The 14,549-nt window shown below is 38.9% G+C and overlaps 1 protein-coding gene across 1 annotated transcript in view; it reads left to right on the forward strand.

The window, feature by feature from the left end:
- THEMIS (thymocyte selection associated) overlaps positions 1–14,549 on the forward strand; it is a 210,914-nt gene that overhangs the window by 99,122 nt on the left and 97,243 nt on the right. Inside the window, exon 4 of the mRNA XM_008263480.4 lies at positions 1,099–2,147. Coding sequence (XP_008261702.3) covers positions 1,099–2,147 — 1,049 coding nt within the window. The remainder of the gene's footprint in view (positions 1–1,098; positions 2,148–14,549) is intronic.

Below are 14,549 nucleotides of genomic sequence, written 5' to 3' on the forward strand. Positions count from 1 at the left end.
AAGAATATTTTGGTAAACACCCACTACTGTACCCAGGTCTCCTGCATGACCACTCTGTGACTCCCTCTGACCCCTCTTTTTCTATTTGGGTGTAATATTACACCAGTGGGGAAAGAAGTAACTTTGACACCAGAAAAAGATTTCATCTTGGTTTCTACTTCCATATAGCATTCTTCTTTTTCTTTTTCTTTTGTTTTAAGATTTATTTTGTTTATTTGAAAGGCAGAGTTGAGAGAGAGAGAGAGAGAGAGAGAGAGAAAGGAGATATCTTCCACCTGCTGGTTTAATCCTCAAATGTCCACAATGGCTGGGGCTGGGCCAGACCAAAGTCAGAAGTTAGGAGCTTCTTCCTGGTTTCCCATGTGGGTGCAGGGGCCCAAGTACTTGGGCTGTCTTCTGATGCTTTCCCAGGCACATTAGCAGGGAGAGAGATTGGAAGTGGAACAGCTGGGACTCGAATTGGTGCCTATGTGGGATTCAGGTGCTGCTGCCTGCAGCTTAACCAGTTGTACCACAATGCCGGCTCCAACCATGTACCATTTTTTTTCACTCACAAGATATGATTTTGTATAAAGAATGTGTGTCTTGAAACTAATACATGAAAGGTCTTGTTTGAAGTAATGAAATTTTTTTACAATAATTTTACATATCATTATATGTAACATTTTTAGACCTCAAGAACATGACTTTAAATGATGTGCTAATGTCACATATATTCTTTTACATATATATTTACACTTATAGCTGTATTCATGTATAGTTTGTGTAATAAAACTATAAATATAAACACAGGAATGATTATCACTGGAATCAAGACCATGGTTACCCTTAGGTTCCAGGGAGGCAGATTTGATTTTGGTGTGATTCATGGAGCTCCAAGGTACTGGTTAATGTCTGCTGTATAGTGTTCATGTTATATAAGATGTCTTTCATCTCAAAATTTTGGAAAAGGAATTTTACACATAAGAAATGCTATATTATGGTTATCATCTCAGCATTTTTTTCTTAAATGAAATTTATTTATGGGACCTGGAGTGTATCTCACAAGAAAAGGTCTTGATGCAAGAAATGTCATAGTCTGTTTTTCTTCCTTTTTAGTCCGAAAGGATATAGTCCGCATCCTCCCCAGTTTAGATGTGGAAGTCAAAGATATTACTGACTCTTACGATACCAACTGGTTCCTTCAGCTGTTGTCTACAGAAGATCTTTTTGAAATGACCAGTAAAGAGTTCCCCATGGTGGCTGAAGTCATAGAAGCGCCTCAAGGAAAGAAGCTGCCCAGAAGCATTTTACAGCCTGGGAAAACCATTGTGATCCACAAAAAGTACCAGGCGTCAAGGGTCTTAGCCTCAGAAATTAGAAGCAATTTTCCTAAAAGACACTTCTTGATCCCCACGAGTTACAAAGGCAAATTCAAGCGGCGACCTCGGGAGTTCCCAACAGCCTATGACCTCCAGATAGCAAAAAGTGAAAAGGAGCCTCTGCATGTGGTGGCTACCAAAGCCTTCGATCCCCTGCATGGCCAGCTGTCATCTGTGTCTGTTGGGGACCAGTTTCTCGTGCATCAGTCGGATACGACCGAAGTCCTCTGTGAAGGAATAGAAAAAGTAGTGAGTGTTCTGGCTTGTGAAAAAATCCTCAAAAAGTCCTATGAGGCAGCTCTGCTCCCTTTGTACATGGAAGGAGGTTTTGTAGAAGTGATTCACGATAAGAAACAGTACCACATTTCTGAGCTGTGTCAACAGTTCCGCTTGCCCTTCAATGTGAAGGTAGCTGTGAGAGATCTTTCCATTGAAGAAGACGTGTTGGCTGCCACACCAGGACTGCAGTTGGAGGAAGATATCACTGACTCATACCTAGTCATCAGTGAGCTTGCCAACCCCAAGGAATGCTGGGAAATTCCAGTTACCCGCCTGAATATGACTGTTCAGTTAGTTAGTAATTTGTCTATGGACCCAGGATCACTTTGTGTCAGGAGTGTGGTGGAAGAGATTACTGAAGAACAATATTACCTGGTGCGAAGATATGAAAGCTCCCTCTTGCACCCCCCACCTCGTCCTCCCAAACATCCCTCAGTGGAGGAGACAAAGTTGACTCTGTTAACTTTAGATAAAGAAAGGACAATGGACCCGCGTAAGTCTCCCAAGGTAAGCATATGCTCATGCAGCTTTTCCCCTATCTGAGTGTTTTTTCTTGAAGTTGATCTGTTTCAAGTCTCTTTCTGAGTTTGTTTTTGGCCCACTTTTCTTGCTTTCATGCCATACTTGAAATGGGGCTTCTGGTGCACAGAGACGAATGAACCTCAACAAAATGGAAGCTACTGCAGCATTTTGTGTTCCAATATTTAAATGGCAGGGACGATATTGAACATGATGATCCAAATTGCTGTTTCAATGGGTTTTGGTAATTAATAATGCTTTAAAGGGTGTCTCAGATCCAAATCACTTTCATTTTAGAAGTGCTATTCATTTTTCCTAGGTGGAATTCTTTTAATTCTTCATCCAGGAAATGAGCATACAATAAACTTCTTCTTCTAGTGGATTACTGGTAACACGCATCTATAACACATGTCTTCATTTTGGTTTATGTGCAGAAAATGTAAAAATATCTTGGCAGAACTGTGTGTGTGAGGATGTGAGCATCTGCCCACATTCCGCTTATCTCAGAATTGTCATCTTTAACACTTGTATTGAAACCAAAATCAATAAAATCGCAGACGCTATGAGATCATTACAGGAACAACAACTCCAGATTTTGGAGGTGATTCAGTTTCACTTCTACTTGAGGTCTTGCTTCTTGAAAACTGCCTGTTGGCTGCTTGGAAAGTGCTTGCCCTTACACCATAATGTGTAGCTTGTTTAACTGGCACTGGTTCTATGGCATGTGGAAGGAGTGCGTTCTGGCCTGCCAGATGTTGTGCTAGAAGCTTAGGGAAACAAAGCAATTAGTAAAACAAAGAGAGATGCTGTGTTTACTCTTTATACACAGGAATGATAGGAGCTTTAGGCGTTCAGGATATGGATATGGAAATACTTTTATTTCTGTATCTCAAAGAAGGCATTCTGATGTATGCTGGGAAAATTCATTAAGAATTACCAAACTCATCTACAGAGAAAGATAAAACCAGCAGAAATTTCCTCCCAAAACACTTTTGAAGAGGTCTTTGAAAATAATGTTATCATTTCCAAACCAAGTTACTATTTATATGTTATAATTTACAAGTTACTATTCATATGGAGGGTCCTGTTGACTCCTCCTGTTGAACGTATTTTTATGACTGAATTGAACACTATGAGGCATGGATACTTTCCTTTTTATTAGTGCAAGGCTGAAGTGCCTGCCATCCTAACAATGTCTATGCCTGAATTCCCAGAACATGTGAATAGATTTAATTGCTTGGCAATAAACAATGCATGCTTGCTGAAAATTCAGTTTTGAGATGAGAATTTTCATGGATTACCCAGATAGGCACAGATTAATCACAATAGTCCTGAAAAGAACCCTTTCCAGTTGAGGTTAGGGTTAGAGGGGAGATGGGATTATAGCAGAATAGTCAGAAACAAGAAGTTGCTGCCTTTGAGGATGGAAGCAGGGGAACATGAACCAAGCCATATGGGTGACTTCTAGAAGTGAAAAAAGACAGGGGAACAAATTCTCCCCTACAATATCCAGAAAGAACACCTGTTAATACCTTGATTTGCTTCTGTAATTTATAAAACTGTAGGATAATAAATTTCTATTATTTAAGCCACATCATTCATGGTAGTTTATTACAGCAATAATAGAAAGATAATATAGGACATAAAGTTGAGAAGGAAGAATAAGTAAAAACTCAGAAACATTTATATGTAAATTAGGACTTGTAAAAGTGGTTTTGAAAACACTTTTTAGCTTTTGTATGCAGCTAATTCATGAGATCATCAGACTACAGCTGAAGTTCATGGAAAATTGGGACCAGAACCCTTGGAAATGGCCAGAATGGTCTTTATTTCTCATTATGTATTGGTTTTCTTTTCTTAGTCTACCTTGCTCGTACAGTGATACTACTCCTGAGGGTCTTTGCTCCTCGTCTCTAATAGCTTCTTTGCTCCTTAGAGAAATATGCAACATCTTTGTCTTGATTGAATGTTAAGGATCTTGATTGGATCACAGACCCTGCTTCTGACTCAATTTATTGGCTGCCCCCAATTATAGGCAAAGTTAGTGGGTGTTTTAGTTAGTTTGTGTTGCCACAACAGAATATCATTAACTGGGTAATTCGTTTAGGACATAAATGGGTCCTCTTATAGTTATTGAGGCTTGCAATTCAAGAGCAAGGTGACAGCAAATTCTGTTGCTGGTTCCAACATGGCACCTTGTTGCTGCTGCATCCAGAGAAGAAGAATGCTGTGTCCTCCCATGACAGAAGAGAGTGAACCCACACCCACAGTGGCTTTTATAGTGACGTTAACCCATTCATGAGGGTAGAGACCACTTGGACCCCACCTCTCAGTATTATTGCATTGGTGATTCAGATTCCAAATCATAAATTTTGGAAGAAACAAAAACATTTAAACCATAGCAGTAAGTCAGGGGATGAATTCTGGTTTTTCTCAAATCATGTAGATACTGATAAAACAATGTTAGGTCTAAAATAAAATAAATGTAGTAATTGACTAAATCCATGCATGTAGGTTTCCAGATAAGTAATGTCTAATTGTTGTCCTTTGGTGAGATCCCAGCTGGATCCTTGGTGTCCAGGTATGAGTCTTACTCTAGAGAATATTCACTGGGGTATATGGAGTTGTTAAGATATTAAGAGATCTTGGGGTCATTTTCATTTGAGAAACAGTTGAGGGAATTGAGTACAGTTTAAACTTGAGAAACTTGGTAGCAAAGAATATCTGTTATTTTATATATTTAAAGAGCTCCCCTTTGGCAAAGAGGTATCCCATGACAGTATCTCCAACACTAGTTGAAAGTCAGAGAAGTTAGGAGGCCACTTGGGATGTCGGTATTCCATATTATAGTGCTTGAGTTCAAGTCCCAGCCCTGAGCTCAGTTCCAGTTTCCTGCACACATGTACCTTTTGAGGCACACTCTTCTATTCTTTCTTTTCCCTCTATCTCTGCTTCTCTGCCTTTAAAGTAAAATAATAAATAAATGAACAGATAATTTTCTTAAATAAAAGGCATGACAATTTTGGAGTATGTGTTAGAACAAATTTGTTCTAAAAAATTTAGAGATGATAGGAAACCATAAGTCATTTACGTCAGGGATTTTTGCTTTGATTGAGTTTATCCAAGAGTGGACAAGAATCTTCAATGCTTTGTTTATGATTAGTTCTATCACTTTTTTTTTAAAAAAAGATTTTATTTATTTATTTGACAGAGTTACAGACAGTGAGAGAGAGCGACAGAGAGAAAGGTCTTCCTTCCGTTGGTTCACCCCCCAAATGGCCGCCACGGTCGGCGCTGCGCTGATCCGAAGCCAGAAGCCAGATGCCTCTTCCTGGCCTCCCATGTGAGTGTAGGGGCCCAAAGCACTTGGGCCATCCTCCAGAAGAGAGCTGGACTGGAAGAGGAGCAACCGGGACTAGAACCTGGCGCCCATGTGGGATGCCGGCGCCGCAGGCGGAGGATTAACCAAGTGAGCCATGGCGCCAGCCCCAAGTTCTATCACTTTTAATGAAACACTATATCTTCTTTGAAATCACTTTAAAGTGTCAGAGAACGCTTTAATTTACCTGTGTTCAGACCTACTCCTTTTCAACAATATTTTTCTACCATGAAGAGAGCAATATACTGAGTGGATCATTTAAGGAATATCAACTCTATCAGAAGCTCTAGCATCTCCATAATCTACTGAAAAAAGTATTGTAGCCAACAGTTTTCCTAAAAGAAACCAAGACTTATGCATTTCTTTGAAAGACAGAGTGACAGGGAGAGAGTAGGTGAGACAGAGAGAAAAATCTGCCATTTACTAGTTCATTCCACAAATGCCTGAAATATCCAGGGCTGTGCCAGACCAAACCCAGGAGCCAAGAGCCCCATTGGGTCTCCCATGTGAATGATAGGGACCCAAGTACCTGAGCCATCACCTGCTGCCTCCCAGTGCACGAGTAGGAAGCTGGATGGGAAGCATAGATTAGCCAGGACTTGATGGCACCAGGCACTCTGATGTGAGAAGAGAGTGTCCTGAGTGGCTGCTTAACCCTCTGTGCCACAACACCAACCCCCAGATATTTCTTATTATCATAATATCGTCATCCTTTCTTATGTTTCTTCTTACATGTGCATTAAAAATTTTCTATCATGCATATTTTTGAAGTGATTATATAGAACATGGTTTATGCTATGAAGGCACAGCCATTAAAAAGAAGCTGCTGCTAAGATTTTGGATTATATATGGAATATTACTTTAAATTCAAAGAACCATTTATAGATTTGTTCTGAGTTTAAATACTTAAATACATTTAATTAATTAAAATGCATTTTATATGCACAGCAAAGAGTATTAGATACTTCATTATATGAGTTTACCTTGCCTTCCCAAAGGGTCATTAAGTTTAGTAGATCATTTCTTGCTTTGCTAAGTAACAGGAAAGATGTTATGGTCAGTTTAGGGGTAAGAATATAAGACATGCTTAGTACTAGCCAAATTCACTTGTAGCAGGTATCCATTGTCAGTTATGATTATCACAAGTTCATCTAAAAAGTTTGGAAATTAGGCCGGTGCCACGGCTCAATAGGCTAATCCTCCGGCACCCCCGGTTCTAGTCCCGGTCGGGGCACCAGATTCTGTCCTGGTTGCTCCTCTTCCAGTCCAGCTCTCTACTGTGGCCCGGGAGTGCAGTGGAGGATGGCCCAAGTGCTTGGGCCCTGCACCCGCATGGGAGACCAGGAGAAGCACCTGGCTCCTGGCTTCAGATCAGTGTGGTGCACCAGCCGCAGCACACGGCCGCAGCGGCCATTGGGGGGTGAATCAACGGAAAAGGAAGACCTTTCTCTCTGTCTCTCTCTCTCTCTCACTGTCCACTCTGCCTGTCAAAAAAAAAATTTAAAAAAATAAAAAGTTTGGAAATTAAGAATACATGAAGACAGGTTATAGAGACTAGCAGGAATAGAACAATTGTTTTCCAAGATAAACTTGCTAGTTTTTTCTAGTGTTATTAATATCTTCATAAAAATAAATTATAGTAGAAACTTGAGAATTGTAATTTAGGTATACATACAGGGGAAGGTGAAGGTGGCAGGCTGGATACCAACAGAGAGGGAGAGGTAGAGGGAGAGGGAGAAGGAGAGGGGAGAGGGAAGAGGGGAGAGGGGAGAGGGAAGAGGGGAGAGGGGAGAGGGGAGAGGGCAGAGGGAGAGGGAGAATCTTCCATTTCCTGATTTACTCCCAAATACCTGCAACAGCAGGGGCTAGACCAGCATGAACTCAGGTCTCCCACATGGTTTGCAAGCAACCAAGTACCCGGGCCATCACTACTGCTTTCCAAGTACTGTTTTGCAGGCAGCTGAAATCAGAAGCAGAGTTGTAACTCAAACACAGGCACTCCAATATGAGATACAATCATCCTAAGTAACATCTTAAGTGCTGCCTTGAATGTCCACCCTGCCCAGCTTATGTTGTTTTATATAAAGCAATTTTTACTGTAATTTTTGTAAATATGATAGTTAACCATTTGGGAAAAAAAGAATATATGGAATCTAAACAAAGGGATAGAGATATACCAAGTGACTCTTCCAACTTCCATTTAGGCTTATAATAGAAATAAGAGAAATGCATTTGGATCTTTAATTAGATAGAAACAATTTTTAAGAGACTAAACAAATGAAACTGGGCCTACAATTGTGCTCTAAATAGGAATGTTGTGGGAGAAACTCTCCTTCTCCAAAGGTTAGTTCTATGTCAGCTGTATTTGCAGATAGTTTGGAAGAACATATACTCACTGGGGCTTTTGCCTGTCGTGGATATATATGGCTATGACTTCTGAGTCTCACACAGGAGAAATGTAACTTTTGTTTTCTGATGAAAGGGTCTATAACCAGATAGAAAAACAAACCTTTGGTTGAAAGATGAGATATTCCATATCTTCAGAGACTGCAGCTGGGACCAGAAATCTTGCATTTCACTAACTCTGTTTGGTCATTTAATGCCCAAGTGTCCACTTTGCTGGCAGACTTTTGAGATGTCTGTCGGACAAGAACACCCATAGGAGACATTAAGGCAAAAAACAAGGGAGGCGGTAATGGCAAGGCACTGTGAAATGAGCAGAGCAGAAATCCTCTACCAGAAATAGAGTGAGGGCTGGAAAAGGCAGCAGGAAAGCAACAGTTCCTGGGAAGTGCAGAGAGAACATTTCAGCAGCTGTTGCTGGTGCTAAAACATCACTTCTCATCGGCTGTGACAGTCAGAGTGGCTGGAATATGTTACAGAAACCCACGCTCCTGGACTAAATCTAGATCTTTGGAGAATAGCATTAGAGCCACTCATTTATTATTGATGGGATTTGGTCACACATGATGTGATTTGTTTTTGTTTTTGTTGGCCTGATGTGGTGCAGAGACATGAAGTGTGTGAACTTGTAACTGACTCTGTGCCTCTGAAGACCGATACCTGCTCTTGGTGTGACTTCTTGGTTTAACGTTGAAGCTGCTGATCTGTTTTCTTTCTGAATAGGGAAGCCTATTGTGACAGTAGTTTTCAAAAACCACAGGCAATGAAGGCAGAACGTGGATGTACTGAAGACTTGTGTGTTTGAATCTGGAAATGAATAAAGGCACTTAGGAATTTTTTAATGGATAAATTTTAGCTGTGAGGTATGAGTTTAGTATGTTTTAGCAGGTATTTGAGATGTTCTTAGGGCATGATACATACCTGCACATGAGTGGATCTGGTTCTTGATTTGTCTGAGGTTAGTCTAGCAAATGGCATGGCCTGTCAACAGTCAGTTTTATTAGGGGATGGTGAAAAAGAGGGCAAAGCGTGAATAAAGGAATTGGTTGAAAATGAGCCAAATTGAGTTCCAACTAAAACCTCCAGGTTTAGAAATCTGTGCCCAGGGGCATGAGTGGAATATTTGTAAGTTCTTTCTGTGCTTCCGGAAGTGAAAGAGTAATCTGAACTTCTAAAGGTTTTCTCTAGGCATGATATGTACTATGTTTATACTTTAGCTGAATAGTCAAAAATTGGTTTAAGTGAGTTTTAAATTTGAAAAGCATTAGTTAAAGGAAAAGAATTCAGAAACATAGCCTGATTTTAGCAGAATGTCAACAAATAATGAGTAGTAAGTCACCAAAGTAACAATACAATAATAATTTTCTGTGGAGAATGTATGTCTAAGCAACACTTTTCATTCTGCAACAATTAAAGTACATTTTCACTTAGAAATACTTGAATGAATCAAAATTTTGCCTTTCTTTGAGCTTTCAAACAACTGAGAATGTTCTCAATTGAGGAATGATAATGAAAAATAATGGTTAATATTGTTTGTCCTCTCCTTATCAAGAACTGCCAAGAAATAGAATACTAGCAAATTCATGGTTATTACATTTCCAGTGTACCAATTGATAATTTTAAGCAACAGAAAAAGTGCATTTTTTAAAAAAAAAATTATTTGAGAGGCAGAACTACAGATAGAGAGGGAGAGACAAAGAAAAAGGTCTTCCAGCTGCTGCTTCACTCCCCAAGTGGCTGCAATGGCTGGAGCTGGGTGATCCCAAGCCAGAAGCCAAGAGCTTCCTTCAGGTCTCTCACATGGTTGCAGGGGCCCAAGCACTTGGGCCATCTTCTACTGCTTTCCAGGCTGTTAGCAGAGAGATGGATAGAAAGAGGAGCAGCCAGGACACAAATGGGCACCCATATGGGATGCTGGCACTGCAGGCAGAGGCCTACCCTACTACAGCACAGTGCTGGCCCCCAAAAGTGCAAATTTTAAAAATATTGTTTTCCCAGTAGATTAGCAAAATGACTGAGTGAAATTTGGAATAAATTATTTTGAATTAGATTTCTGGCTCTTAACAAAATTAGAATATTTTGCACTTTATTAACTGTCCATGATATGAATATTCCCACTTGAAATAAACAGAAATACTAAAAGAATATGCAGTTTGAAATGCTCATAGTACTTGTTTGCATAAAGTGATGGTATTTGAATTGGTACTTTGCTATAATCCCCATACAGATTTTATTGCCTGTAAGTTGTCAGTTAAGGGAAGCCTACTGGAACTTAAGTTCTGTTATTTGAGTTCACTACTTTCAGTTAAATTAAAAATCAAAAATCAGAGAGTAGTTGGAGAAAGTAGAGGTGGAAAGTTCCAACTGGCTTTGCAGTTTTTTCAAGTTATTTATCTGAATTTTCCATCACTATATTTATCAGTTCTGAATGTATTTTAGAATGAAACTTTGTCTAGCAACAAAAACATAAGACATAACCTTTATATTTGAGCAAATAAGTTCTGATACAAATTCCCATTTTCTGGCAAGCGAGCCTGACTGTTAATCTATTGGAGATGTTTCCAATGGTGTCACAACTACATCAATGAAAATATTTGTGATGTGCTTCCCAAGCCAAATTTTCTAGATAAATGTTAGGATAGAAAAAGTACATGTTTATGAAAGAAGATATAAGGGTAGCCTTCCAAAAATCAAGGCCTTCCCTCCCCAATTTTGAAAAGTAGAAAACCAACGAAGAAAAAACAGTCTTAAAAATAGAAGAATAGAGAGTGAAAACGAACCTGAATTTAAGAGATCAGAGGACCCACAACTGCTCTGCTCTAAAAATTCATAAAGAAATGGATATTACATCTATTGTTTAAGGAAAGCCTCACAGCCAAGCTTTTATAACTTGAAACTTTTTTCATGTTTGTCAAGAATTTAACTGTGCTTTGATTATGATATTTTAGAAAGCTTCCATGCACTATTCAAATCTCAAGATACACTTCTAGTAGAACAAATTGCTTTTAACTACTTTGCACAGTATTCAGTCATTTAATATATTTACCAAGAACCAATTAGCTAATTTTAGATCTAATGAGAAGAAAATAAAATGGAGACCTATAAAATCAGAAGGCTCTGAACTACAAAATTAGTCAAATGGCAATCAACTTACATGATAAAGACCACAAGGTCTCTACAATAAAGTCCACTGATATTTGTGCAGGCAAAGCATTGAAAAGGGCTGATTTTAAAAATTTGGAGCCACGCACACACAAAAATAAACCTAAATGAAAGATCTCTGTGAGTGAGATCCCAGTGAAAAGAACAGGTCATCAAAGAAGGAGGTACCTTTTTCTGAAGGGAGGAGAGAACCTCCACTTTGACTACGACCTTGTCTAAATATGATCAGAGTTGGTGAACTCAAAAGGCTTCCATAGCCTTGGCAACTCATGACAAGAGCCTAGGGTGATTACTGAGGCCATAAACAAGAGTGTCAATTTGTTAAGTCAACAACAGGAGTCACTGTGCACTTACTCCTCATGTAGGATCTCTGTCCTTAATGTGCTGTACATTGTGATTTAATGCTATAACTAGTACTCAAAGAGTATTTTTCACTTTGTGTTTCTATGTGGGTGCAAACTGTTGAAATCTTTACTTAATGTATGCTAAACTGATCTTCTGTATATAAAGAGAATCGAAAATGAATCTTGATGTGAATGGAAGGGTGGAGGGAGCGGGAAAGGGGAGGGTTGTGGGTGGGAGGGAAGTTATGGGGGGGAAGCCATTGTAATCCATAAGCTGTACTTTGGAAATTTATATTCATTAAATAGAAGTTAAAAAAAAGAAAAAAAGGAAAAAAAATTGGAGCCACACAGTATAAAAAAGCAGTAAACGTTTACTTTCCTAAAGTTACAGAACAGATAAGAATGTTATTTTAATTTGTAACATTATGCTCATGCAGACCGTCAACTTTATATACTGTTTATCCTTAATAAAAGGTTGTTGTTAACAAATGCTTTACCAATCTTAATGTTTTAAAAGTACACATTTACCAGCTGTGAAATAGGATAAAAACACAAAGCCACGTGAGGTGTATTCTGTTAACTGCTACCCAGGTGCAAGTATTGTCCTGCACAAGTTATTTTTCTCTTTATTGGCTCCTCTACTGGCTTCTTTCCTGAACTACAGTCACTTCTGCATTTTCAATGCATATAACCTCCATCCTGACCAAACTGTCTCTCACAGGGCTATGAGGCATCCTGTGATCAATAAAATATCCAAAGGTCTGTGATACGGATGGATTCCAACTTCTGTAATAGAAACACCAGCTGCTCGTTACTGAGCCCTGCTGTTGCTAACACTGAGCTAGGTGCTTATATGTATTATTCTCTTGTTTAGTTCACTGCACAGTTCCATGAAATGGATGCTGTGATTATCTCTATTTTGCAAATGAGATAATTGAGACTGAAAAAGAATATTATGCAACCTAGTTACCCATGGTATTCAGGTTGCCAAATTTTATAGCAGGTCCTCAGTGCTTGTATGCTTTGAATACAAGTAATAAATGGCACACATGAATAACACCTACTTTAAAAATTGTTTCTTGGTATTCTAGAATATCATGTTCTCCCATTTTTCTTATCCTGCTGTGGTTGAATTTTCTCTCATCTTTTTTGGCTGACTCTTCCTCTAGCCTTCCTTAACCATTTTTAAAAAAATTATTTTCACTTATTTGCAAAACAGACAAAGAAAGAGGCAGACAGAATCAGAGAGTGAAAGAGAGAGAGGGAGAGTTCTATCCACTAGCTTCTCCCCCAAATTCCTGCAACAGCTGGAGTTGGGCCAGGTGGGATTCAGGAGCCTAGAACTCAGTGTGGGACTCTCATGGAGATGTCAGGAACCCCAGGATTTGAGCCATTACCTGCTGCCTCCTAGGGTGTGCTTAGCAGGAACCTGGAATTTGAAGCAGAACTGGGACTTGAATCTGAACACAGGTACTATGGACTTTTCATATGGTGAATCAACCCCTGGGCAAATTATTTGACCCTGGTCTTCCTTAACTGTTAATGTTCAAGTGCCTTATGGAGAACAATGTTCAATCTATCTTTCATACATGCTCACTTTTTAAGTTCCTACCCACATGCACACATTTCTTACTTTATACTTATAGAATGAGACTCTGTAGAATTATTCATGTATATGCAAGCATTAAGGAAAGAAACCAGAAATGATGTCATCTCTTTCTTTTAAAATCTGCTTAAATGTCATCTTTTTTAAAAAGTGTAGTCTTTGAGAGATGACAGGCTTTAACAGCGTGTCTGGTCTGTGTCGGTGACAAAGTTTTTGACTATATCTTAGGGGGATATCCAAGGTCAGAAGAAATATTCAAATGAACAAAGAGACTTTCTACTGATGTGCTACTCTTGTTATGGATGTGTGGTTGCGATTTTTCCAGTGATCAGAAGAAATCAGAGAATTTTGTGAACTCTCTAAAAACCATAATTTTTTCTTATCTACTTTGGCACCAGTAAAAAGATGCTAAGTAACAATTCAAGGTTTAACCAGAAAAAAAGTTCCAGGAATTGGAACTGAGACTAGGACATGGATTAGTAATTTTGAATTTCATATCAAGAAGGTAAAAACACAAGGTCCAGAGAGAATATGAAGCTTTTGCTTCATTAAGGGAGTTATGAATCTGTATAGGAGAAAAGCTAATGGGCGTTAACATGTTAAGGAACCTGGGATAATGAACATATTCCTAACAAACAAAGGTTCAGAATATTTTACTGTCACCTAGAGAAAAACTAGAATTATATAATTGCAGTAGAATGATGAAGAGAAAAATTTAAAAAGGTACTCATCTGCATTAGAGGCAGAGTGGTGTATAAGGCAGTCCAGTCAGAAGGAAGATTATGTGTGGATGACAACGTCTAGGCATAATTCTAACATAATCTGGGAGAGGTTTATAGTGGCTGAAGCACAGACTTATTATGAAGGCAGAGAAGCAAAGAGCAAAGGGAGTCAGATCATGAAAGTTGTGCCATTACTGAGTTTCTTAGCTCAGAGTTCTCCAATTTTTAAGCTCACTTCTCAGTCATTATCATGGACGGGGAATGAGGCTTTCCCAAAAGCAATGCCTTAGAACTCTCCCCTCATCATGCTATCCCAACAGTCAAAACTCAAGTCTTCACGCTACTTGACCTGGTTCAGTGATCAGGTGACTACAGCACTGTGGACCCCTTTTTTCCCTCCATTTTCTCAAGGTAGTTATAGGTCTTAGGAGGTACTGACCACCCTTCCTTCTCCTTCTTTTTAGTTATTTCTTCCCTTCTTTGTGTCTTTCTAAGAGGTAACTTTTTCCCTCTATGCCTTTACACCATTTTAACAAGAGACCTTAATGCCCCATTACACTCACAACTAAATCTTCAGTACCTGAAATAAATGTGTTCCCACTTTATCTGCATCCTCTTAGTTGATAAAAAATATTGCATTTCATTTTTCTGGTACATTAAGTTCCAGAAATATGTAAAGAATAAGTAAAGTCATAAAAATTTGTATTCCACAATGAAAAGGACTGGTTTTTCTTAAACTGCTCTATTTTTACAAGAACTTAGACTTTGTGAAGA

The sequence above is a fragment of the Oryctolagus cuniculus genome, chromosome 5 (assembly GCF_964237555.1).
Source record: "Oryctolagus cuniculus chromosome 5, mOryCun1.1, whole genome shotgun sequence".
Classification (NCBI taxonomy): domain Eukaryota; kingdom Metazoa; phylum Chordata; class Mammalia; order Lagomorpha; family Leporidae; genus Oryctolagus; species Oryctolagus cuniculus.